This window comes from Lampetra fluviatilis, chromosome 4 (assembly GCF_964198595.1).
Source record: "Lampetra fluviatilis chromosome 4, kcLamFluv1.1, whole genome shotgun sequence".
NCBI classification, from domain to species: domain Eukaryota; kingdom Metazoa; phylum Chordata; class Hyperoartia; order Petromyzontiformes; family Petromyzontidae; genus Lampetra; species Lampetra fluviatilis.
The window spans coordinates 5,208,045-5,233,665 of NC_136278.1; the positions used below are offsets into that span (position 1 = coordinate 5,208,045).

General features: G+C 43.2%; 1 protein-coding gene across 6 annotated transcripts in view; it reads left to right on the forward strand.

The window, feature by feature from the left end:
* The window catches only part of LOC144931507 (disintegrin and metalloproteinase domain-containing protein 12-like), a 162,731-nt gene that overhangs the window by 120,910 nt on the left and 16,200 nt on the right, over positions 1-25,621 (forward strand). For 4 of the 6 annotated variants that reach the window (XR_013636574.1, XM_078855435.1, XM_078855436.1 and 1 more), the window contains exons 12-17: positions 2,135-2,312; positions 2,628-2,717; positions 13,795-13,990; positions 15,669-15,777; positions 17,269-17,467; positions 20,713-20,790. Coding sequence is in view for 5 of the 6 variants with exons in the window: in XM_078855435.1 (XP_078711561.1) it covers positions 2,135-2,312; positions 2,628-2,717; positions 13,795-13,990; positions 15,669-15,777; positions 17,269-17,467; positions 20,713-20,790 (850 nt within the window). In the remaining variant the exon portion in view is untranslated. Of the gene's footprint in view, positions 1-2,134; positions 2,313-2,627; positions 2,718-13,794; positions 13,991-15,668; positions 15,778-17,268; positions 17,468-20,712; positions 20,791-22,261; positions 25,589-25,621 lie in introns of those variants that run through there. The other 2 variants (XM_078855438.1, XM_078855437.1) reach the window with 2 other exon arrangements.

Here is a 25,621-nt window from a genome sequence, read left to right on the forward strand (position 1 = left end):
TTACCGAAAAAACCTAAGAGTATGAATCCTTGCAGTCACGAAAGCTTCAAATCTAGAATCTGTTCCAGGTCTGTACCAGTCTGAACTGATCTGCACATAACTATGTATGCCTTCGTTACATTTCCCAGAAAAATCTCTGGCTCATGTATCGCGTCTGAGAACAAATATTCTGGGCAACATTTATCATCACGGAAACTCACCAGTTTAAAATAACACCGCCCACTTCCTTTCCACACCCTTGGGTTTGGAGGTTGTTACCAAGCACAAACAACAACAACAAATTCAACACGTTCCGTTCCAGATTTATGTATCTCTGTGATATCTGTCTCTACTTATATGTCTGTCTATATGTCTCTGGTTCTGTGTTTTATCTCTCTTTCAAATTTAGCATTCTCAGGAAGAACGTAATCAACCAGGTAGGGTGTTGACTGTTATGTTATCCGACTCTCTGTTGTATTACATTTCATTTCTAAGTATACTAGATTTATGTTTCTATTTCATTTATACCTGATGATGATTGCTTGTGTTGCAATCAAAACATCGTATGCTAGTATTTAATTGATTATTTTCTCTTTATACGTGACTTTACCGAAAGAACCAAAGAGTAATTCATGCAGTCACGAAAGCTCCAAATTAAGTACGTTCCGTGTCAATAATGCTGTGACCTTAAAAGGAAAGATATATGATAGATGACGTTTCGGGCAATGGCTAGAGAAAATATCACTTTAATAAAGGTAGTTTAACTCGCTTTGCCCATGTAGGTCCGTGTTGCGTTAGCACAGTTGGCTATGCATGGTGTGAAATACATTCAACAGACATAACATGTGTATGCAAAACTAAATCTGCAATGGAATTAGATCCACTTTGTATCAATGCTGATCACACATTAGTCATGCTTCCATGGCGTAAGCCTAACATAAATGACGTCACTCAATGCTTTGTGGTAGCAGCATGATGGGATGCCGCTGTGGTATTGTAATGGTTCGCACAATGGTTGCAATCCAGAGGTCACTGATTCATTTTTCCCGGCAAGGACGTTGAAACAGTGGGCGAGTTTCTTAAAACACTATGCACCGCTGACCACCGAACAGTATGAATGGGTACAGTGCAATTGTGTCAATCATCAAGTGTGTGTGGTGTGGTCAAGTGTGGGAACTCCGTCTTGCCAGCATGGAAGAGTAGGCCAATAGGGACTCTCTAAAACTCCTTCACATGCATGCCCTTCAGCCAGCAGTGGCATGAGCGGCAATTGCAGGATCATACCTGCAATAGTTTTTAATCTGGGCATGAGCGGTGCTCATCTTCAATCCATCATTTTAGAGGCATGAACTGGTGGATCACCCAGATCTGTGCTCCTCCTAAACCCTCTGGGCTGCAAGATGTCCAGAACGTGGTAGCATAACGTGAGGTCTAAACAACATGCCTGTGTGGACCTTCGAGTGGTATCCTCCCATATTCGCGTTGTTTTCTCCCTGCACCGATGTTTCCTTCCACATGCAAACGCACTCCTTGCAATTGAATTGTCCAAACATCCCGATGCAGGTCGCCTTTGAGCAGCAGTCTTAAGAATCCGTGAAGCTTTCTTAGGGTGGTACGGTGGATATCGTCATTCATTATGGAACCGGCGTTTGATGACCAGCCATGGATAACGCCAGTCGCCAGTGATATCTGGACTGGTTCTGTGGCCCCTCCCATTACCAACCCACCAGTGATCAGTGTGGTCAAGTAATGAGTAATTTGTGGGTAGTTTTCAAATTTAACACATTCGGATCCTTAATGCCAGCAATACAATGGCCACTGTGAATCAGACGTGCGGCACCTTAGCATTATCATGGTCATTGCACCCGCGGTGATAATCAGGGCGGCCGCTGAATTCGAGCCATGAGCCTCTGCAACGAGCGACCGACGGCACTACCGCGCTGGCCCATGTCACCGCCCAATTGCCCCCCGTGATATTTCAGCAGGCAACGTCCGTTTTAAAACGACAGCGCACATTCACGGTGGCTTTGCACTTTAAGAATGGCGCAGGCACCAAACGTGCTCGTGCGCAGTATTTCATTCGAGTACGCCCCTTCGGTGTCTGTAGCGCTCTCTCTTTGTGTGTTGTTGTCGTCGTCGTATTTGTGTCGAGAAGGCACCCATTCCCGAGCAAGTTCAGCAGCTGCAGTACCCGAGACCTGGACAGCAGCCTGTCTAAGGGAGGCGGCATGTGTCTTTACAACATGCCGGACGTCCGGGACCTTTACGGAGGAAAGCGCTGCGGGAACGGCTACGTGGAAGATGGTGAACAGTGTGATTGTGGCGAGATTGAGGTGAGTGCCCTTCTCAATGCAAAGCCGTTCATGTGGACACTTAACCTTCTAGAACAATTCAATTAATGGATACATACGTACATGTCATGCAGATGTTGTGCATATTTGTATATACAATTCCACGATGTTTTATATTGCAAAACAGCTTATCTATCCGGGTTTTAGGTTTCGTACCAAAAAAAAATGGATGTTGTGAGTGAAAAACTTTATGTAAATGCACTGATTGAGGGTGATAAATTGTCATGGAGTCTTGAGGTTAAAAACCAAAATTGCCATGGCTTTGATCCTTGACCTGGGTGCATCTTCTTCCTGCAGGAGTGTGATAATCCCTGTTGCAATGCTAATAACTGCACCCTGAGGGCCGGCGCTGAATGTGCGCACGGAATGTGCTGTCAAGATTGCCAGGTGAGTGGATCTGCGACTGCGTGTGTGTGTAGCAGCGGTACTGTAGTGGTTAGTGCGCTGCGCTACGAACCCGGCGAGACGGGTTCCTATCGGTCCTGGGCCTCCCGTAGGTCGACTCGGCCACAAATGAGTACGTGGTACGGTGTGTAAATTTCACCACTCGGGAGACAAAGGCGGCCGGGTGTGGTGCTGGCCACCCACCCCCTTGTGTGCCATACAGGCCTTCATAGGTGCTCACTAAAAGCATTTGCTCCGACAGTTTGTTAAAGCTGTATGGGAGATCTATTTCTTTGGGTTGCAGCCGTCATGCGGACACACACTTAATAAGGTGGGAGAAAGCATTGAGAGCTACAGGAATGATGAATAAATAACTAAGCACGTGTTGTATAAGAAATTTAAAATTCTTCAAACCAATACCGCCAAACGAATGTGACCTATTTAGGGACTACGTGTATTTATTTATTTGGTTATTTATTCATGGTCCATTCCAGTGTTCGATATTGTGCATGTCACATTCACAATTTATTTTATACATTTGGGATGAAAAGTTACGAATAATAACTTAAACTTTCGCTGTGATTGTTTCACATAAATGTGCAGGCATTTTTTTTTATGTACTACGGTAGGGGCTTGTATATATATGCACATGCCTTTGTGGCAAGGTTTGCTTTTATTACTTGCTGGTCTCCATGCAAAAAAAGCTTCATAGCTCATCAGATTCCTCCAGCCTAAATCAATGTAATCTAAGCAGGTGTTGGTTATATCAGGACTGTGCTTATGGCAGTGGTGCTTACATACACCTTCTGCTGTGTTGCATGTCCTAGTCTCGTGCACTTGCTGGTCAAGAGCTCACTTTTTGCTACATACACAGTGACATACGATGCTCCTGGAAGTCAGGCATCCGTAACGGAGAAAACACATTTGAATAATGTTCAAATTGTGCATTCAATTTGGTGGCAATGCATTCCCTACGTCGTAGGTAACTATGGGTTACAGCACTGTGAATCAGACCGCCTATCCTGTTGGTTTTCACAAGTCATTCGTATCATGTCTGCTCATTGCTCACTTACTTGGTAATCCAGCCATAAGACTGCCCATACCTTTCATGTTTAACAATCCGAATGGGCGGTGTGCAGCGGCACGTTTCCTCCTCCTCCTCAAACATGTTCACAGATATCCTCTCACCATTGTAATCGTAGTCCGCACGCCATCTTATAACAAAGAATGTCCATGCGTGTAATGCCTAGCAACATCAAATAGACATTAAATCACTCCGAATAACCAAATTTACCTAGACGGCCCACCTCTCATGAAATCTTAGAAGGCTAAGAAGGATGGATCCTGGTTAGTACCTGGACAGGGGGGGGACCACCTGTGAGTGGCGGGTGTTGCTTTACCGGTTGGGTTATTAATAATAATTCAAATCTATAATTGCGCATTCCATCCTATGATCCCAATGCCCAATGCGTGAAAAGCAGGAAATAAAAACAGAGCCAGGGCAACCGACCAAACTAAAGAGGGAAGGCCACTTTATAAAGAGATGGGGTTTTCAAAGCAGACTTGAATCTATCTACCGACTCCGAATGCCTGATTTTAAGTGACAAGGCGTCCCAATAGTTTGGGTGCCACGCTAACAAAAGCCCGATCGCCAAAAAGAGTGCAACCTAGAGCCCTGGGAGTGCTGAGCAGTTGGAAATCAGAACATCTTAAGGACCTTGATGGAATATAAAAATGTATTAGTTGTTGGCTTATTCATAGGCTAATCAACACACATTATGCATGCACGTTAAGCATGCATACCATGCCTGTACATCCTGCCGATTTTGGGTGCAAGGTGTTGCATGTTACGGCACCCCCCCCCTCCCCCACCTTAACTCCAGTTTCAAACATTTTGGACACAAAACGTAATGACACATGATAACTGTGCTAAAGGTGTACATGTATATGTGTGTTTATTGTCACAAGTAGTGTTTGTTTGACACGTTCATTTTAAACAACTTAATTCTGCTGGCTAAAGTGCACGTGTTTGTTGAAACGCTTGGCCAGGAAAATGCCAGTGCACAGCAATGGATTATTGAATCTATCTGTGCGAAGCTTTTGAGCATTGCTGCCTCGTGCGTGCAGATTGGCTCCGGGTATTTTGGTTTGAAATTAACTTAGTTGTATTCATGTCTTTTTAACCAACTTTTAATCATTTTTTTGCCTCTTTAAGTTTTGGTCATAAAACGAAATACCAACGTTTTAAGTACGAAACACAAATGGAACAAAATTAATTAATTAATCAAGTATGATCTTTGCATTGCATAACAATTTTTCAATCATGATTACTCTGCTTTTAACGCGCATATATGAAACTTTGATAATTACACCATGAACCTTTTTTGGTTGCGAGATTCAAAAGAACAGCAATTATTTATTGTGACATTTTATACCTCCATTCAATTTGCAATGATGAATGTGTGCATTTTGTCTTGGAATATATTATTCATTAGTATTGTAGGTGGTTTCATTTTAGTGTTTTCTGGAAAAGTTATAAATAACATATTCGTAGGGTATTTTGTGTGTGTGTTTTTTTAAATAAATATATAACACTTTCCAATTCCTATTCAAGCATTAAAGCTTACCATCACCCACACTTCAGTTTTGCATCGTTACAAAACGCAAAATCTTTTTTCCAATAAACTCTGCCTGTGGCGCTTTCTTATGTACCTCATTACCTCTACCGCATCTGCCCCTGCTTCAAGAATCATTATTCTAGACTGCATTCGATCGCCTTAAGTGAGAAAAGGGTCATACGACGGTTATGTTTGTTGCTCTTTGTGAGTTCTATTTAATGACATCACATGGGGAGGGTGTCCGGGGGATGGAGAACCACCCACGTGTGACCACCCCACGGCCATTTCCTCAGTGACTGACCAACCGAGACCACAGCAGGGGTCACGAAACAGAGACGCATGTACATATGTTGAACTTCTTACGCGCCATACGTAGCCAGCAGTACTCATCGGAGGTGCAGGGGGAAGGAAAACAAACCAAACGCGCACAAAAATTAGTTCTGAAGAAGTGAGTTTTCAATTTAGATCTCAAAGTGCATCGCTGCCAGTGGCTTGCTAATAAATGACTGACACCATACTCTTTGGGTTTTTCGGTAAAGTCACGTAGGTATAAAATAAAATAAATGAAAACAACTAAATTATTTTATTTTATTTTTTACCTACGTGACTTTACCGAAAAAACCAAAGAGTATGAATCATTTCAGTCACGAAAGCTTCAAATCTAGAATGACTGACACCAGCGAGAAACAAGAAATGGGTTCTGAAATTACCCCATTTTTTAATTATCCTTTTTTTTTCAAGAACATACAGCAACACGGGTCAATGCTAGTTATCCCCCCCTCCCCCCACCTTCCTCCCACATTTCCCTCCCCATTTAGGGGTCCCAGTTGTCTAATGAGCCTGCATGGGTAACCTGGCCCACTATATCATTCCGACTGTCGCTGCCTGCCATGTGACCTGCAATGCCACCGCGCTTCTGAGTCTCTCTATTTTCCCATCTTGTCATGAAGAGACAGATGCCTTCCAGGCATCCACTCTACGTCCGTCCTTGTGGAAGAGGCACGTAGATGACACGTTCGTCATCTGGCCACATGGTAACCCCAACCGTTGGGAAAGAACCATCTGAAGACCCAAGTAAAAAATCATCAACTTTCAATACATAGCAGGGGTCACCAAAAAGATTTCCAAAATCATGAGCAAACACAAGATCCAGGTTAGATTTAACACAGTACATAAAATTCGTGATCTGATCCCATCTGTGAAGGATGTGATCCCTGACATGCAATACCCCGGCATCTACAAACTAAGCTGTGTCTGCGGCATTGGGGAAACTAAGCGACACGTCTCGGACCGTGTTCATGAACATAAGGCATAACTGAAACACGGTAGTACCAATACCTCGGCCATGACTGATCATTGTTTTAATGCGGTGGGCTCACACAAAATTGATTTCTCTAAGACGAAGGTACTTTGCAAACCCACTGGCTATCAACAAATATTCGTTCATGAAGCCATCCATATTATACAGACACATACACAATTTCAACAGAGAAGATGGGTACAAACTCAGCAATCACTGAAAAGACGTTATCAACCAGTTTAAGTCATAACTGGCTGTGATGTTTCCATTCTACCACCTTCAGATGTTAGCCACCTCAGCGCGCTCGCCGTGGAGGCCGCTCACCGATATTACATTGACATGCAAATGTTTTACCTGGCAGCCCTTTAATTGGTGGAAAACCCAACATCGTCGTGGTCGCCGCCCACCACTTACATTAACATTAGCTGCCCCGCCCATGCTGCTGACATTTGGGATACGCCCATTTAAAACCTTTATAAACAGTTTGCCTTTAGAAGCTAACCTCCTTTTCCTGATGACGACCGCTTGTGTTGCGATCGAAACGTCGTAGGTTTTTGTTACTTTCTTTAAACCTATCTACGTGACTTTACCGAAAGACCCAAAGAATATGAAAAAAAGACTCGGCCCAGGCTTGTGTTGAGCATGACACCAAGGTGCTTGAGTCTCCATAATGGCACGAGATTGAGGGGGTTGGCGGGGGTGGTATAAGATTTATGATTGCTGGGCACTGGAATGGTGTTCTAATGTCTATAATAAGAGCGTCAGTGACCACTGTAGTAATGATCACATATTCCTTCAATATGAGCGTGTCCCGTGAAGTAAGAGTGGCAGGGGTTTGGTGACTCATTGGTTAGAGCTCTTCTCACCGTAAAGCTGGCGATCTGAATTTCCCTGATGTGGCTGACGTCCGTGGGACGTGATAATACAGACTAGTCCTCGACCTCCCCTTGACCAAGCTACGCTGACCAAGCGTGGTGAAGTATGGCCCAACAACACCGATGATTGATATGGTTTGGATAGGCCGTCGTACAGGAGGAGATTGACTTGTAACGTGTACAACGATCTGTAAATTACAAAAAATGTATTGTTATTTTGAATGTAGATCTGTTACAAAAGGGACAAAGAAATGTAAGCGGATGATATAAATTATATTTGTATTGTTACTTGGTTTTCAAATTAAAATGAGAGGATTGTTTGAGATGAACGGTGACAAAATAATGATCAAATAAGAACAGAGAGATGTTAATTAAGAACCATCCTTGGCCCCTGGTGCCTCGTGCCGAAGTGAGCTATACTCGAGGTCGGAGGTGTCGCCGAACATTAATACACGATTCCGCAATTTCGTAAAATAGCTCCTCGACGAATAAAAAAAATCGCACGATTGAAAATATTTCATCAAACTTCTACTTGTTTTGCCACGCGTGAGAGAACATTTGAATTTCTCTGCATAGCAAAGGTTGAGGGCAATGTGCGCTATCATAATGTGTCAATATACTGTACCCTGTCATTACTAATTTACTCTGCATGCGTGTGCATATCCTACGCAAGTTTGGCGAACCTGTCATTTGATAACAAATAAGGCAGCTGACCTTAAGCATGCAACTTTTGTCGTAGGCTGATCATGGCAATGGAGGTTCGATGGCCGTGTTCAAATTAAATTCAACTTCTCCAAATTCAGTACAACATTTCTCGGATTAAAATACCCAGTCACTGACCCGCATTACTGTTATACTAGTGTAATAAAGGTCGTTGAGGCGACTTCTGAAATCCGTCTTTTATTCAACTTGTATTACAGCTTTCCTTCACGCTGCTGACAGACAGCGTGCGAGGGATAGATAGAGAGAGACGCGCCGCCACGTGGCAACCCAGAGCCCTGCTCCCGCGTGGCCCCCTTCCTCTGTTCGTTCCCGTTCTGACCACGTGTCGTTCGTCTCCACCCCTATTTAATACCCGGGTCACGTGGTACGTTTCCACCAATCCTGGTTAGCCTCCATGGAATATTCCAGGCTCCCTCGTAAGCTTCCGGGACCACGCCCCTGACTCATCTCCCCATTGGCTGTGGCCAAAGCCAGCAGAACCAATCCTCTACTTACAGCTGTCACCTTTCCATTACATTAGGGCCACGCCCCTAGGCTTCCCCCCATTGGCTATAGACCAGGACCGGCAGAGCCAATCATCATGACGAGTTGTGATACGTCAGTGAGCCGGATATATCCTCACATTACACTAGTTAGTAGCCAGCGTGTTTACGGAATGTGCTATGGTATGTTGTTTCTGAATGGTGGCGAATGCACTTCGTAAAATGTGCTGTTTATAAAGTTAATTATGGACCCAAATGTGACCGTTAACGTTACGCACAGCGCAGTGGTCGCGTAATAGAGCACGGCTACACTAACGGGCGCTCGAGAGCTCCCGCGAGTGCACGCTGTTCTGCCAGCAGTGGTGTGAGTGAGCAATTGCAAGGCTGCACCTTTGCAATTTTATTGAAAAAAAGCGGTGTGCTCACGTGAAATGTATCAATAGTGACTGCAGATTTATAGATTTTTTTTTTAAACATGATGCATGTTTTATGTTTATAATCTAAGACAAACTACTCTGTAAATGAGCAAGAATGCATTGATGTAATTGAATGAATATCAATTCTAATGCTCAGAATACGTGCATTGTATTGTGCGTGCAAACATTGATGTTTTTCGATTCATGTGTTCTACGTAATGGGTTTAGATTACCAAATCAGAACGCAGCTGCCAGACTCCTCACCTGCAAATGAGACTGCATCAACCCCTTGTACTCAATCCCTTCACTTGCTCCCAATTCAATCTAAGATCCATTCGAAGATCGCACTCACCATCTTAGATATCCTCCATGGACTCGCCCCTGCCCATCTCTCATCTCCCATCGCACTCCCCGCTTCTACAACTCAAGAGCTTCTGTTGAAGTTCAGTTATAACCTCTGCTTCGTGGGAGGTTGCTCATTCTCCCCTCCCCGCAAGAGTCTGGAAGTCCCTGTCCCCCCAGTACAGACTAAAAACATTACAATTTTCCACCAGTGACTGTTTCTATCTTCAAATAAATTCGCACGCCGTGTCGGTGCGACATCTTGAGATACGGTTACATTTTAGACGCTTGCATGAATCCTCATTTTCATATTCCTTTGTATTGAATGAAATCACCGTCCTCAATCGCGACAATTCGCAGTGGGAGTTGGGCAGGGTGTTTGGGGGAGGTGGGAGAGGCATGCATCGTGCCACCTCTTCTTGGTTCCCATTGTAAAGATCAGTGTCATTTCAGACAAATTCCATCAACGTTTCCCAGCAGCAGCAGCATCAACAAACAATTCTGGCACTGTTACCCATATACACGTTGCCCATTGTACACATGACCAAAATGTCTCTGTCCCAGCCACAATTCTCCCTGTCTCCCGTGTGCAATCGGTGAGCTTTTCATGACCATGAACTGATTTCCTCTGATTCTGTGTTTTTTGTTGTTATTCAACTCATCCATTACTCGGGCAGTCTGAACATCGTGGATGTTCTTTGACATTTAAAGTTAGGGTTTACGATTCGTGGTGATGTGGGACACATGCAAAATAATTATTTCGGTATACATTTTGTCACTTCAATAAAATGAAACGTGTTTATTGGAGGTAAGTCAACATCTGATAGACTGGTACCCTTTTAACAGCTTTATTGTTCAATTTCCTTTGCTCTGGATATTTTAGTAGCATTTTCATTAAACGACATGGCATTTTATATTAATTTTTTTTAACTAAGGTTAAAATCATGCATGCATTATCTGCCGTTCATTTGGGCACCCGTCCATAAATATCAGGCTTTTACGTTGTTTACCGCATTTTTGTTGTTGTTGTTGTTTACAAACAATACCTCGATGGTACCGAGATATTCGACAGATTTACATGCTCGAAAATTGTACTTTTAATACGTAGGATTTCACATAATTCACATCCTCTAGAAATGTGCAGCAATTTTTTTGGTTGGTGTAATGAACTTTGAAAAACACTCTGCAAGGAAATTGTCTGTATATAAATTGATGGTAATGAGATATCCCAACGGAAAAACTACAGATATTCTGAAACCGTCGCTTTGTGAAGTTATAGCCATTCCACGGTGGATAATGAACCTTTTCGATGCATGTCGGTTAACCAGAAATTAGATGCGTTTGAACCACATTTCCAACGGAAGTGGGAGCCAAAGTGGAACCAAAATGTAATTGTCAAATATACATAACCAAAAAAGCATATTTAATACTATAAATACCAGTTCCCTTTATATTGATCCATTTTAAAACGCAACGACATTCAACCCAGCATCAGAACACACGGACCACATCTTGTTTTTTTTATTACACAATTTTGGTCTTTTCATTTTAGAAAAAAAATTTCTGTAACATAAAAGAAATGAACTGTAAAGTAATGTTCTTTGTTTAATTTCTTTACATATCGTCATTGCATTTGTTAATATAAATGTGACCAAAAGGGCTTGATATTGGCTTGTTTCAGTCAATTATGAGTGATGAGTCATTTGTAATTAATTGTAAAATTGGCTTCTGGGACATTCAAAGTACTCTCATTTAGCCTGTAAGAAAAGAATACATGTAAGAGTTCCAATTTTTCAGTTGAGAGGGGAAATAATAACTGTGTTCCAGGGCAGCTTGACATTGAAGGATAAAATACTGTATGCCATTGCACAATCTATGATTCCTTAACACAGAGATCAGAGAGTCTTGAGATCCCTGTGGAATCAAAGTCAATTAAGGAGACGAAACTGTCTCTAGCATTCATTAAAAATTTTTTTATTACAAATCCTGCTGCAAAGTCTGTTAATTTTGAGCAAACGCAACCGACTTTATCCTCACTAACAAATGTGATTGTTGTTGGCATTAGCCATACTAATGGTGTGGAAGTGGGAACCCCACACATATGGTTCCCAGAGGTTAAGTTCGCAGCGGTGAGCATTGGTGACGATGCTGTGCTGATGAGTCCTAAGGATAACGAAACTGGTCCACATTTGTCCTCACTGCATCACCTCTGCTGCTGCCAGTTGGTCATATTTTATGACATTAATTTTGATGGTGGCCTCAGAAGAGAGGACCACAATGCACTTCTTGAGGAAATGCGAATGTTTTTTTGCATAATTCACAAAGGCACAGATATTTTAAGAATCCTGGATTTATGAAAAAAAAATTGTGTTGTAGCATTCAATCAAAGTGGGTCGGACCAGTACCACAATGACTAGCACACTGCGCTTTGAACCTGTTATTATTTAATAGAGTGTTTGATTAATGTTGTGTTATACCTTACGGTATTGTTTTATATTAACAAAAAAGCAAGGGTTATTTCAATGCTACAGAGACATTGACAGCTAGCCTCAAATATATTATTCACTGCATTGGTATCGCATCTCACTGGTGTGTGTTCCATAATGACATGTCCAGGACATGCTATCAATCTAAATGGCATTCTCCAGTATGAAAAGGCCCATGCGATTGCTTTATTTGAAAGAACTAAGACCAGCGATGTACCATAAAACTGGTCAGTCTGAAGCTATGTTCCAACAGTAAGCCTATGCCTTTATAGACTGTGAACCAGGGGCGGTTTCTTCATTAGGGCGATTGGGCGACGCACCACCAATGTCATTCAACCACAGAGTCACGCTAGCCGTCACTGTGCCTCTGGATATAGTCCAATCAGCATCATGCTACGTTCTGTGGAGTACCGCCTCTTTTTGGGTGATTTCCCTCCAGCTGAGAATCGCCCCGAGTGGTCCCATAGACTTACATTCAAAGATGTTTTTTTTCGAACGGGGGCGCTGCAATGCATTCTCTATGGCTTCCGGGAGGGCTCGCCCTAACGTGCTTACGTCATCATACGTGCTTACGTCATCATACGTAAGCACGTTTCATCCAACAATATAATTTGTCGCCACCTAGTGGAATCTTTAATAAAAGAAACTTGAGTGGTTTGTTTTAATAGTGAGTATAGAAACAAACAAGATGTATTGTAAGAGTCACTTTATTTTTCATTAATATTAAAGAAGTGAAGTTGCCTTTACATGCTTAAGCTGTTAATTTATCCATTGCATGGGTGGACCTTATCCTTATCAATCATCCAGACATTTGCCCCCCCTGAGAGATTTTGCAGGAGCCGCCACTGCTGTGAACATAACATAATCAGCGTACGCCCTTGCGGTTAATGCTCGCGCCAGCCAGAGTTTGATAATTTCTTGAGCGTTACATGTTTGCACAAAACCAACACAAACTGTTTGTTTATTGGTGGAGTGTGGATCCAAATGTTCTGGTCCTAGCTCCAAGTGACCGGCTTTGAAAAATAATACCGGGAAATGTTACTCTGCTTATTAACGACACACATTGTTATCCCTGCTTGTGTTTATTCAAACTAAGGGTGAAAGCATCAGTGCATTAGCTCCTTTCGTCTGTTTGCCTGCCTGTAACATGGGGTCAAGATAACTCTTGTAACAATGGCAGCAGACATCGTGCTGCTCGCAGCAGACATCACGGCTTTCGCGAGTTTCACCTAAAGACGATGGCTTGTGTTGCTATCGAAACGTCGTGATTTCTTTTGTTTTATTTCTACCTACGTGACTTACCGAAAGAACCAAAGAGTATGGCTTCCTGCAGTCATGAAAGCTTCAAATCAAGAATGAGAGAGACTTACCCTAAAAAAAATTGACCAAATGTATCAAATGAGTTGCATAAAACTAGGAAACAAAAACCAAACCAAAAAGGGATTATGTGCAAATATGTGTATGCGATTTGCCCTGACTGCTACTCATCAGCTTCCGCACTGCAGTTGTAGATCTAAAGACCCAGTGATTGAGGCTATCGCCCCCTTGCCACCCTCAAAATTGGTATTTTACTTATGTTCACCATCTAAAATACATTGAGTTTGTATTTTATTTGATCATATTTCTTTTATTATTATTATTAACGTAGAGCCCTGTTTAGAAACCTTGACATTTCAAAACTGCATCCACCCCCCCCAGGAAGTTTATATATCCGCCTCTGCCATACTAGTAATTAAATAATGACATGCTTCCGAGGACAAAACACATGTTGGAAAGCATTACGGAATCCACGCGCATGCCTGATTTTTACTGCCTCGTTTTCTTTTTGGCATTCGCAGCTGAAGCCATCCGGGACCCGGTGTCGTGACCCCACCAACACCTGTGACCTGCCCGAGTACTGCAATGGAGGGTCGCCCCACTGTCCACCCAACGTGTACCTGCTGGACGGTTACCCGTGCCATGGCAAGGAGGCATATTGCTACAACGGCATGTGCCTCACGCACGAGCAGCAGTGTGTCACACTGTGGGGCTCAGGTATGGGATGAATGTGTGTGTGTATGTGCGTGTGATAGTGTAGCGGTTAGCGCGCTGCGCTATGAACCCAATGACCCGAGACCGATTCTCTCTCATAGCCAAAACTGGTGACCTTGTTTAGGTCGACTAGGCCCTAAATTAGGACTTGGTGTGTAAACATCAGCATCGCGGACACAAAGGCAGCCAGGTGTGGTACTGGCCACCCACCCCCTCGTGTGCCCTGCCGGCCTTAATAGGTGGTTGTTAACAGCACTTGTTACAACAGGGGAGTGGTGTGGATGTGGGGAGTCTTAGTGTAATGGCGAAATACGATGAGCCTAGTAACCGTGGCTCGTTGCATTAACTTATTCTGGGCCAGCCATATGTCGACTTAGTCGTGAAGAGGTATCTTGATGGTGTCATGTAAAGATTAGCACTGGACAGATAAAGGGGGCCAAACGTGAAACTGGCCAAACGAAACCTCCTCGAGTGTTCTGCCGGCTTTCATCGGTGCTTGCCAACAGCACTTGCCTACAGCACTTGCCCCAGCAGTCAGTGCAGGCTATAGAGGACATCTGGCAGAGATGACTATTACCCATGGGAGTGCATTTTAACTGTGATCGTTGGTGTCTGTTATTTTCCAGTGTGAGGCAAGAATGGTGACCATATGTTTATTTCATACAAATTGGGTTATTCTTTATTCCAAGTGGTGTACGGATGTCTGATTTGTTTGGACTGGTAGTGGATAAGGATAGAGAACAGCCGTAAAATAAACATACATCTTGCCAATTGTTTGACCTGTGCTTGTACATTTTAAACTCTGAAAAACACGGTTGTGAAATAGGTGTTTGTGAAGGGCACCCACTTGGGGTCTTAACGTGGCTGACAATACATGGAACTAAAATTAAACAACTTTGCAACAACATGGAAATATGGCGAGGTGTCACTTATATTCTGATAATAAGCAGATGTTATTTTGCAGCTTTTAACATTTTTTCATTCCTTAGTAACTTGCTTTTTGTTATTTTAGAGGCTTCTGTCAATGTGAAGAGTCACATGCTGGTTTATCTTGACGTAGTATTTATGTGGAAGGTAAAGGTGCAGCCCTGCAATTTCTTGCTTAGACCGCTGCCTGAAGAACGGTCCCCACGAGGAGGGGGGAGCTCTATAGAACCCCTCTAGATGGTGGGAGTACCAACACTTTACCTCCACCACATTCGACCTGCCGCATGACTAACTGCTGCCTACCTATTTATACTGCCGGGTGGACAGAGGTGATGGGATTTAAGAAACCTGCCCCATTGCTTGAACGCACCGGTGACCTCTGTATTGCAAGCAGAGGTCGCAACCGGGTACCCGATAGCCGTACCCTACCCGATACCCGGCCGGGTACGGGTAGGGTACGGGTACGGCCGGGTACGGGTACCCGTTTGCACCCTGGTGCGGCCGGGTACGGGTACGGGTAAGGAATCAAAACCCGTTTGCGACCTCTGATTGCAAGACCAGCGTGCTAACCGTTGCACAATGACAGGATACCGTTATCTACGTACACATACGTATGCAAGTTTATTCATTGCATGGCTATTCTGTATTTATATGAAGCCGCATTTTTGTTTCCGTTCGAGGTAGGCCAAACTGGCCAACTTGAACCTCCAGCGATCTTGGCGAGCAAATGTAATTCCTTTGTTATTGTTTTTAGGCTCAAAACCTGCTCCAGAAATATGCTTTGCCAACGTGAACTCAGCCGGAGACCAGTACGGGAACTGTGGGAAGGACTCCAAGGCCGTCTACATGAAATGCAAGGCCAGGTGCCATACAGTGTGATATACTACAGGATACACCGCGATACCAATTCCAACAATAACACAATTCCACAAAGAGAAGAACAACATTTGTACTGGCTGCCTGTTTGTCAAATAACAATCAGATAAGATGCCTGCTAGGCATGTCACAGTTGTTGCCCTCGTCACAACAAGTGTGTTGTTGCTAGGTATAACTTTGACAAAAGACAAAATTGCTACGCACATGTTACGAGTGGGAAGCCCGTTCAGATTAAACTGAAACATTACTTTCAGGGCCCAGTGATGTTTCACCCCCCCCCCCCCATCTGTTATACAACAGAGAGGGATGAGGGACAATCGCACAATACGTAGCCAACTGATTTGCACGGTTGGCTACATACGGTGCGAAAGAAGTTCAACATACATACATACATAATTCTTAACAGGGCTCACCTAATCCACCATGCTTTAATAAATGGTAGAAAATATAAGCAGTGCTATGGGGGCTGATAAGCCAACATATCGTGTGCATGTCACCAGCTTCCCAGTGACCACCTCAGTCATTGAAATTGGTGGAGCATTCAGTGAGGCGTTGACCGGACAAGCGAGTATGACTTGCCGCTTGCTTCATGGTGGGAGCTGAAAAGTATGCTCACGAAGCATTTCTTTGTTAGTAGAAAGTAAACATAATTCTTCTTCTTGGTTCTTTCGGTAAAGTCACGTAGAAGGGAAATAATAAGTCCATTCAGACGCTGTCTTTCCGACAGCCCTGTTCTTCACCTGAGGACGGCTGCTTGCGTTGTGGCCGAAACGTCGTGAGAATTATTTTATTATGTTTTATTTTTATTCTTTTATTATTTCCCTTCTACGTGACTTTACCGAAAGAACCAAGAAGATGAATCCATGCAGTCACGAAAGCTTTAAATCGAAAAATAAACATAATTGTAACCGTTGTCCAATTAGTTTATTTGCAATACCAGTTATCTATTCGGAGCTTTATTTTAAACATGCATTTTAATTGGCCACACTTATGTCGACAATTTACTTTATGACCGTCTTAAATTTCAAAAGTACAATTTTGAGAAAAGATTGTTTGCTGGGTAATTAAAACACCCCAAATTATGTTTTTACATGAACCATCTGCCAGTTATGACCGCTGGCTTCAATTTACACTTTGAGATCATTTAATTGGCACATGGTTTAAATTCCCTGCCATTAACACAACATAATTCACACATCTTTCCACTAACCAACGCATCCGCATGTTATTATACCGTGGGAACAGTCAAAATTTGATAATTGGGGAGCAATAATGTCACTGCACTCTATATCAGATTCAAACACCAAAAAAAGCTATTTCAACTTCCAACTCAGCACCGGGCGAGGACAATACAGTCTCCTGCTTTCGACACGTGCAACGTAATTGCCCATTCCCTGCAGGGCAGCACTCGGCACGTGCCGTATTTCCCTGCCATATTTTCGTGTCGCTGCTCACACCCGAATTCCCTTCCTTGGCAGCGACGTGAAGTGTGGGAAAATCCAGTGCCAGGGCGGCTCGGCGAGACCCGTCATCGGCACCAACGCCGTCAGCATCGACACCAACATCGCCGTGCCGGGCGGCGGCACGGTGCTATGCCGCGGCACGCACGTTTACCTGGGGGACGACATGCTCGACCCGGGCTTGGTTCTTACCGGCACCAAGTGCGGCGAGGGCAAGGTGGGGTCGAAGCTGCATTATGATGCCCCTACCCCACCCACCCCACCACCACCACCACCCCCGATCGTGTTTTCCTCCACGCAGAGTTGAAAATTGTGGGGTTATTACAGAGTGCAGTGGGCAAATAGAGAAGTCAGGTTTGTGTGGGAAATCGCTGAGTTCTTTCCATCAGATGTGTTAAGTTAAGAATAGTTTACTTGGGACTGTAGGTTTTTCTTGTGTGTTCTCGAATTGTGTACTGTATTGTGCCGAATGAGGAAGAGTGGTGGTGACCATTGTGGTATGGTGCAATGTTGGGTCCGTTTCTGGCGTCACAATACGATTTATATAATGTCCACTGTGGTGAGGCATAGTGCAGGCCACCCGGCAGTACACAGAAACGTGTAGACAGCAAGTGCCACGCACCGTCTTCTAGGGGCCAAAGCAACTCTCGCTTTGTTTGCCAGGTGATATGCACACACAGTAGGGGAGATGTGCCACAGCACCCCTCTGATGCCACACACACCTCCAAAACACACTATTTACATACTCTTAGTTCTTTCGGTAAAGTCACGTAGGTAAAAAATGAATTTAAAATTATTTTTTTATTAATTTTAGTTTCATTTTTTACCTACGTGACTTTACCGAAAGAACTAAGAGTATGAATCCTTGCAGTCACGAAAGCTTAAAATCTAGAATAAACACTATTTACATGTCACCCCCCCTCTTCCTCTGGTCCAATGCACACCCGACACATCCACACTTTCAATAAGTCACGATGCGATCGGTAATCATTTACCATACGGGTTCACCCTCAACCACACCGATGCTATTATGCAACCCCAACACAACACTGTTCAGGCAATTGCAATCAATAGGCTGGTACTATTACAATTCACCTGTGGCACACCCAAGGTCACCTGGCGATAACCTCACACCATGCGGGTTTGTGCAGTCGCTTCTCACCCATTGCGTCTGTACCGTGAGCATCACACCATTGCGAGACACCACACACAGTCTGCCCTCGCATAACAGGAATCGCTCCTGCCACCACACAAGTAACGTAACCATCCACACTTGAACCACGTCCGGGTTTGGTTAATTTCCCACACACTGGTTCACCTCGCGCAGCTCAACTCTGCACATGAACTGCAGTAAACTCAGTTCTCTCTAACTAGAACGGGTTACTACTACTTCACCAGTTCATTCAGACACAGACAACTCAACTGCCCACACACACTTGGTCCTCGGATTCTGAAGTGCGGTGTGAGTTGACCGCAGCTTGCAATGCACCAACACAGCCCACGCACATCCTCTCCACTTCTCTTCAGCTGGGAAACCCAGGCCAGAGCTTGTTCGCCATCCTGATGAGAAGGCGAGATGCCAGGGCTGGGTCCTTGCTCCCACCCCGGATTGTTACACAAGAAATGGCAGAGGGTGGGAAAAAAACCCACTGCCCTTTTCCATGCATAAAATAACACTCTACACTTCTCAATAATACTGTATGGTGGGGCAAAGAAATCACTAGCAGTTGAGTACTTACGGCTAGTGTATCCATCCAGCCCCTTCGATGCTGCTGCTGTTACTGCTGCTCCAAAGTTGTTGTCGTTGTGGCTTCCTCTTCTCCCTGCTTCACACTCTGCCTCTTTTATAGCACGAGCCCATAAAACCACACCCGCTTATTATTTAGGCTGGTCGAATTTGCCCCAAAACAGTTTTCCCCTCTCATGTACTGCATTACACTTGCTGAAAACCTCACTTGTGATGCATTGTGCCCGTGACAAATGGAATGACCTTTCGAAGTTTGCAAGGACAGGTCAACAAGTTCCTGTTTGAAATTGGGGGCCTTGTCGTGTTATCGCATGGCACATCACAGGGTTATAAGAACAGCTTTTATCCATTCATCCGTTCACATGTCTCGTAAGAATAAGTTTTGTCCTTGGATTATTTAACAGGATCTCGAAGCACCTTGCAACGCAAACAAGACGTAAAAAAAAAATGAACCACCGAGAGGAAAAGCTGGAACGCTCTTAATAAAATACGTTTCTGAATTAGTTGTACATTTATTCACGTAGTACTTTCACACATGTACGTTTTGCTAATTGCTACGCTCGAATAAGTTACTAAATTACGTGTGAGGTCTTCTCAATATACACACACGCGTGTTTGCAAACCTGTTGTCGGTCCCCTGCTGGTCGGCGCGAGTTGGTGAAGGCGAGGGGGAGTGTAGGACGGCAATTGATGTTGCCACACCGCCCTCTGCTGCCCACAACAGCCACTGTGCCTATTGATGGGACACGGTGGTCGTCCATCCAGAGTACTGTCCAGGCTCTCAAGCTTGCTTCTTTCGAAGATTTGATGATATCGGGAAAGTTTCCAGGTTACTTGGCCATGGGCTGCATGAGTCTGTGCAGATCAATTAAATTGGCATTTTTACTGAAAACTTTCGTGACTGCAGGAATTCATATTCTTTGGTTATTTCGGTAAAGTCACGTAGATTGAAAAATAATCATAAAAATAAAGTGAATAAAAAAACACTAATGTAGACTGTAGCATGGTTCTTAATCGGGGTGAGTTTACTGGCTGTCTATAATGTAGACTGTAGCCTGGTTATTAAGGTTGGTGAGTACTGGCAGTCTGTAATGTAGACTGTAGCAATGGTTATTAAGCTGGGTGAGTGTACTGGCAGTCTATAATTTAGACTGTAGCCTGGTTATTAACCTCGGTGAGTGTACTGGCAGTCTATAATGTAGACTGTAGCCTGGTTTTTAAGCTGATGAGTGTATTGGCTGTCTGTGATGTAGACTGTAGCAATTGTTATTAAACTGAGTGAGCGTACTGGCAGTCTATAATGTAATTTAAATAAATAAATGGGCTGTTGTCCCTGGTGGATAGATCACGGGATGTTAAAATATTCTAACTCTGCTTCAGTGCGCAGATGTCTATGTCATTGCCTCTCAGTATTTGGTCTTCTATGACAAATTGGTTTGTTATCTCTTCGTTTGTAATCTTTAATGAGACAACATAATGCAATATATGCCATTCTCTCATGTAGTCGCATGAATGTGATCCTGGCATTTGATATCTCCAAATTTATGAGCACTCTTTTTTTATCAATGCATAAAAATACCATGGAAATTGTCTGCAAATTACGTTTTTAAAAAGTGTGAAGAGGAACCCTTTTTAGTTGCATAATCCAATTTCTTTTTACATTTTACAAAGTTAATGTCAACTTAACGTGATTTTTATTCTTCTTGTTTTTGCAGATTTGCTACAACAGGCATTGCCAGAATGTGTCGATTTTAAAAACGGGCAACTGTGACACCAAATGCAATGGCCACGGGGTGAGTTTGCATATCTGCACGTGTTTACATGGTCTGAACAGCAATTCGTTTGAATCAAGAGATGTCTCATCTGTAGCTCTGCCAATCAGATACTGTCACTGATGGCTTTTCTCACATATACATGAGCATTATCCTTCAGCGTTCAGTGTCAAATGTTAAGCACTACACTGTCATGTCGCTAGCACTCGTGTCTGGGTCAGCACACAGCAATGCCCAAAAATAGAATAGGTTTCAGAGCATTGCTTGCAAGGGACGTGCAGCGGCGTGTAAGATTCGTCACTCTAATGTATACAGGGTATCTATAAAGGTGTCGTCCATTATTTTAAAAAGCTTAATTAGGGACAGCAGTTTGAACTGCCCGATCGAATTTGGGGGGGGGGGGGTGGGGGGGGTTTGTGGAAGATGAAGCGTCAGCTTGAAAAAAAAAACCTCTCCGAGTGATTTGCAGGAGCATGTTGTGCCAGAAGCGTTTGAATGGAACGCACGAGAAATTCTCTCCCAAATTTCTGCACGGCGTGCGTCTCGGACACTGCGGTGGACATTGGGGGGGAGGTTGAAGGGAGACGAAACTCGTGTAATGAAAACTTCATAATTACCACGTGTCTACGTATAGTTTTATCACGCAAGCTCAAGCTTTTGTCGAATAATATATTTGAAATAAATAATGGATGATACCTATACGGACACAGATTGCATGTAACACGGCAGCCACTTTTTGTGAATTATTTTTTTTGCAACTGCACGTGTACAACCATTTTTTTCAATCCACCGCTGGATGTGGATATTAATGACAATTCTTCACATCTGAACCCAGCTTTAGTCATAAGCAACTGCAGAAAATTTTCTTTTTGATTGACAAAAAATCATCAACCTTCGAGCCCACGTGTACCAAGTTTTTCTTTCTGCTCTGATATTATCATGCTTGAAACGTTTATGATATAATTATATAAGGTGGAACCAATTTCATGTGAATATTGTTTGTGTTGCATATTATGCACAATACTCATTCGTTTCATCATAATCTTTGATTGGAAATGCAAGCTCATTATTTTGAGTGGCTTCCTGTGTGTTTGGCATGAGTAAAAACCTCTTACATTTCCCAGTCAGGCACAGAAATGTAATTCCATTCCGAATCCACGCCCTACAAGAATGGAATGTAAATTAATTGCTACTTAATGCGGTATTAATCTATTCCCCCATGCCAGTATTATTGTGTATATGGAGATTGAGGTCCCTATTGTGGCAGCTAGCATTTGTCATTGGCAGCTTTATATCTGGGCAAGGAATACTCACTCAAGCCATGAAAATTCTTCATGTGATTGCTTCTCTCTCCAATTTCATCCTGTAATGCCTCCACCTAAAAGTAGCCCGCTGCCATTAACATATAGTCTTTTTTTAAACAATACTATCATTCATAATTGATTTTTTGGGGACAGTAATTCTGAAATGTCGTGAGATTTCTCTCCAACAGGAATCCATGTGCATCTCCGATTAGCACGGTTGACTACATACTACCTACGTGACTTTACCGAAAGAACCAAAGAGTATGGATTCCTGCAGTCACGAAAGCTTCAAATCAAGAAGTTCAACATAAAAACACACATACGTCTGTTCGCGTGACAACTTTATTGATTGGCCGGGTGGAGGAGGGTGCACGACACACACTTTACTCACACGGCGATCTGACCCAAAAATTGATTCTGAATTGGCTCACTTTGTCTTCATGCCCCCAACCTTGGACTTGGACTGATCATTTCTCACCTATTGCTTTCACATCCACCTCTTCCTAGTGTATGCTCTTCCCCTGCAATGTAATAATCCACCAGCTGTCTGCACACAAGCTGGATTCGTCGCCCCATGTCTCACTCCATCTCTCACTCCATCTCTCTGCTCCTCTGCTGGATGGAGGCCTCTGCAAGCCGAATCTTCGACATGCCACATTAATGCCCATCATCACCACCCAAAGTCAAAGTGGATTCCTGCTCAACTAGCGCAGGGTGGCACTCATTTCCTATTTATAGCCCTGCAATAGTGGTGCTCATTCCACAGTCCTATGCCAGGGGTGAGTCTTCCATAGGACAACTACTTTAGACTTCCCTACAAAGCAGTACTCGTTTTATCGACCCCAGAGAGATCAAGAGCCGGTGTCGAACACTGACTAGGATTGGAACTCGTAACCTTCCGAGGTCCGTGCCACATGGCCACACTTAGTTGATGTGGTGAACAGACAATTGCACACAGATGCATGTAGAGTTCCGTTGTACATAACTAACGTGCTTCTCAAAGAAGGCAGTCTGCAATATAATCTTGCCTGCAAAAGCAGTGTCTGTTTGTTGTTTGGCAGTGTCTCGCCTACTATTTGTTCTTTTTCACTGATTCTGTACCAGTTCTGCTGTAGACTCAAAATGGAAATGTTCTGTAAAGTTTGCAAAGCAAAACGAAAGTGCATCTTTGGTGGCCTTTGTACTATAAGAATGACACAAGTACAAATGCAATTGCTGATTATTTGTTTGTTGTCTCCGCTCTTAAGTTAGAGTTACATTCGTTTGAACAAAATGTTCTGCAAGTAAAATCCGGCTTTGAAGTGACGATGCTAAAAACGTTAAGCTGCAGGACTAAGATTGCTATTGCAAACTCGAGAGAGAGAGAAAAAAACTTTCCATTCATCTTTTGTGTCTGCCGAAGTCATTTGCGCCTGAGAAATCGCCATTCCATCCCAGTGTGAGTCACATCAGTCTCAGGGAGTTCCTTCTGACGAAATATGGCTTTGACAGCTTACCGAATCATGGCTCATCCACTGTGTTGGCTTGAATCCCATTTTATGGTCATTGCATGTCTTCTTGCCTGCACCTTAAGATTACTCCAGCCTCAAATGTGTTACAATTTGAAAGTTGGCCAAATAGTAATTTTAAGATTCTATGTTGTTCTGTATAAATGTCAACACATTTAGATTTTATTGAACGCTTTAAATGCAGAATGTCCCAGGGCACTTGACAATAAAATCTCATGCAATAATAAAAGATAAAAATAAACATTGGCCAAACGATTCAGCAAAAGGATAAGCTGATGCAGACAAATGTTTTTAAATATTACTTAAAATATTCGACTGTGCCCACATTCCCAATACGACCTGGTGTGGAATTCTAGACCAGGTCGGATTGGCTTTGCCTCTCCTGATTTTAGATTATTCTTAGGAGCCAGCAAAAGTTACTTATTAAGTGTGAATTTTGTTGTACAACAATAACTAGTAATTAATTATTTTAGTTAAAGGTGTGATGTTATACTCTTATGAAATAGCAAAGCTTATATTGTAGAGTATACTCTTTTTATATAATTAATTTGTCATAGTTTACAACCCTTCGTCATTCCAATGCGAGATGAAGACATCCCCATTGTGTCACAATCAAGCTTACATTTTTTGACCACATTTCACCGGTAGTCTAGTTGGTATTCCCAGTGGTATTTGTCAAAACTACCGTTGAAATGTACTACATAGACCTTGGGTCGGCCAACCAAAATAACAAGAAGAGCCACATTTTTTTTCGAATTCGGTACAAAACTCAATATTTAAAGAGCCGCATTGCATGTGAATACGAGACAGCGGCTCCTTAATAAATGACATCGCGCAGCCCGTCCTTAAGGAGCTGCAAGTTGCTCTGGAGCTGTGGGTCGCTGACCCCTGACACAGACACGGGCCGTACATTTCAATTGTGATTTTGCTCAAGGGACTGGGCCACACCTGGGCTCGGCACAGCCTTGCCCTCACCACGGAACCTCCACTCTTGCTCGGAATCCCATTTGATTTTAGGAATTTGATCACAATCCCAAGATTGGAATCACGTGAACCACCCAGCTTCGATGGCCACCGATCAACACAGATTGAGCAAAAATATGAAAGATCCGAAAAGAAGCGTGAAAAGGTGCAATGTTTGAATTACCGAGAGACAGCAGCAAGAGGAACACTTGACAGATGAACCAACGTAATGTAAAGATATCGTATTGCCTTGGAATTTGAACAACGTATATACGTGGGCTTGGACAGTACAACCCGCTATAATCGATGATGGCTGAGACATGATGGAATTGTAGCCAAAGGAGTGAACAAACTTAAGATGATGATCACCGTGGAAATGGACCGATAACATCAGAAACAGGGTGGATTCTGCATTTCAAGGCCATGATGTTTGGGGAGGTCTTCATCCAGCAGTGGCTCGTGGTGATTGTTGCTGAGAATGAGATTGTCGGCGATGCATATATATATACCCCCCAAGCCCATACTCTTACTCGTGTGCCACTTCTTGTAGAAAATTAATAACACAACCTATTTCTGTTATCTAAGATGCACAATTCTGTATGTTTAGATATTACAAAATCTAACAATATTAATACCACCCATGATCCTCAAATGTCCCTGGGAAACATGTAGGAACCCCTGAATGCTGCTGTTCGCTGAGAACGTACAAGCTGTGTGTCTTGTAAATGTAAAAAAAAACACAGTGGAAAAGTAGCTTAAATTTGACTACAGCTAGCAACTGGCTGACACCAATATGCGAGACCTAACAAAACTGTACCAAGACAGCCATCAGCGCCCTTGAATAAACCATACAATCCACATCCCTTGTGTAAAGTGCTTAAAAATATATCATAATCCTCAACAAATATATCTTCACCTTAATGCACGTGCCTCTTCGTATGTATACACACACACGACATGTGCTGTGAAGGTGAAACGTTAGCAGTTCATAGCTGACAAAGCTGCTTCTGTGTCAAATCTGGATACGATTTGCTAATATTGAATCGAAATATCGCAATATATTGCTCTGCTTTGTGT